The sequence below is a fragment of the Pediculus humanus genome, genomic scaffold, assembly GCF_000006295.1.
Source record: "Pediculus humanus corporis 1103172107423 genomic scaffold, whole genome shotgun sequence".
NCBI classification, from domain to species: domain Eukaryota; kingdom Metazoa; phylum Arthropoda; class Insecta; order Psocodea; family Pediculidae; genus Pediculus; species Pediculus humanus.
Genome location: NW_002987047.1, coordinates 246,769 through 248,718, shown reverse-complemented (window position 1 = coordinate 248,718; position 1,950 = coordinate 246,769). Strand labels below are relative to the sequence as shown.

The 1,950-nt window shown below is 20.6% G+C and overlaps 1 protein-coding gene across 1 annotated transcript; it reads right to left on the bottom strand.

Annotated features, from left to right (window-relative positions):
- Window positions 1–909: 909 nt before the first annotated feature.
- Window positions 910–1,712, bottom strand: Phum_PHUM070630 (uncharacterized protein; the record flags this gene model as incomplete). Its single annotated transcript, XM_002423535.1, has 3 exons — window positions 910–1,072; window positions 1,139–1,328; window positions 1,541–1,712. 3 exons carry the CDS (start codon window positions 1,710–1,712, stop codon window positions 910–912), a joined length of 525 nt encoding a protein of 174 aa, XP_002423580.1.
- Window positions 1,713–1,950: the final 238 nt, after the last annotated feature.

Here is a 1,950-nt window from a genome sequence, read left to right as displayed (position 1 = left end):
TAACATTATAAGATTTATTTTTTGGCAGTATAAATTTAAATATAAATATATATATATTTTTATAGTATAAACTTGTACTTTTACAAAAAAATGACCGATTTTTCTTTATCTTTTCTTTATGTATATTGTAAATTGTCACATACACCCAGGCTCACATAAAAAAAAAAAAAAATTTTAGTACATCATTATATAATAATAAAATATTAAAAAATTTAAATAATAATATAAAAAAATATATATAAAAAAGATAGAGAGTCAGTCATAATTCATAATAAAATAAATATTTTATATAAATATTATTATGTAAATTTTTTTACAAGTTTTGTACATGCAAAATTTCATTTATAATAAATTTTTTCAAATAATATTTTTCCCTAAATTACATTTAAAAAAAAAAAAATATTTATTTTAAATGCAATGTGTTAATAGAGAGTAGTATAACTGAATTTTTTTTTTCTATAAATAATAGTTGAATATTTATTTATATGGCAAATAATTTTTTTTTCAATGAATTAAATTTGTGAAAAGTTAAAATTATTCAATTAAAAAAAAAAATTGTTACAAATGTAAATAATAATAAAATATTTCATAATTAATAGTAATGACTAAGTAATTGTTCATTCTGTGAAGATATAACTTGTGAAAACTTATTCAAGTTTATTTGTACTCTTTCAATAAATTTGTTTTCAACTATTATATCATCTTTTCTAGTTGTTATAATTTAAATAAATTTTATGGTTAGTACTGTACATACTTAACAACTCGTTATTAAACTTTTTCGAATAGTAAATAAAAACTAAACAATAATATATAATATAAAGGCAATAAATTTATATAAAACATAATAATATATATGCTTATCTTTCCAGACTAACTTTTATCACAAGTGTTATGTGTAAATTGAAAATATTAATTACAAAGAGTAAATGCAGCAAAGTAGTTAAGAAAACATGTCAAATATTGAAATGCATCGACTGAAGGTAATTCTGTATCCAAAAAATATCCACTTTCTCCGATAATAAAATAACCAAATGCATAGCTTAAACAAAAAGCCATTCCATAATAGTTTTCACTTATAAATGAATTCATTAAAAAGAAAATTGAATTAATTGCAATAAATGAATCTGTTATGTTGTACTTTGTCCTGTAGTCTTTTGCCATTGCATTATAAATGAGTGGAAATATATTTAAAGCAGGAATGTAAAACAATGGCCACCATGATTGAATCATATGTAAAAAAGTTACTTCGACAATTGTAAAATATAATATGATACTGACATTTAAAGATATTATATGCAATCTTCGAAGTTTATATCCATCAGAACTACCTAAAATTTAAAAAATTTTTAACAAACAAGTATTTTTTAAGTATTGCATATGACACAAAGTATGAATGAATATTGGTTTTTTTTTTTAAACATTAAGGATTAAATATTTCATTTAAATTAATTAAAGTTCTTACAATAAAAAGGCATACTTTATTAAAAATTATTATTTTAGTATAGTTTTTATTTTGTAGTGAAATTTATGGATAACGTACCATATCTGACTAAACCCAGACTAGAATTGGCAGCTAATAAAAGAAATGCAAATCGAATGTAGTAAAGGTTTTTGAGTGAATAACTGCAACTATGTATTATAAAAATGGACCATACTGTCGACAAAAGTGAAAAAAAATGAGATAAAACTGTTCCAACGAATCCTGGATACATTTTTCATAAACTTGTTGACAAAAATAATTTGAATTTGTAAACATATAAAAAAAAAACAGGTTGGCCAACTTTTTTTTTTTAGCCACACAGCTGATAAACGAAAGTGTGATGTATCACAATAAAAATTTTAAATTTTCATAAATATTTGGTTTTTTTTTTCTTTTAAGTAAAAAAATTAGAAAAAAAAAAAAAACATCAAAAACATGCGTAGCTGTTCGATTTATTTAATTTACATTTT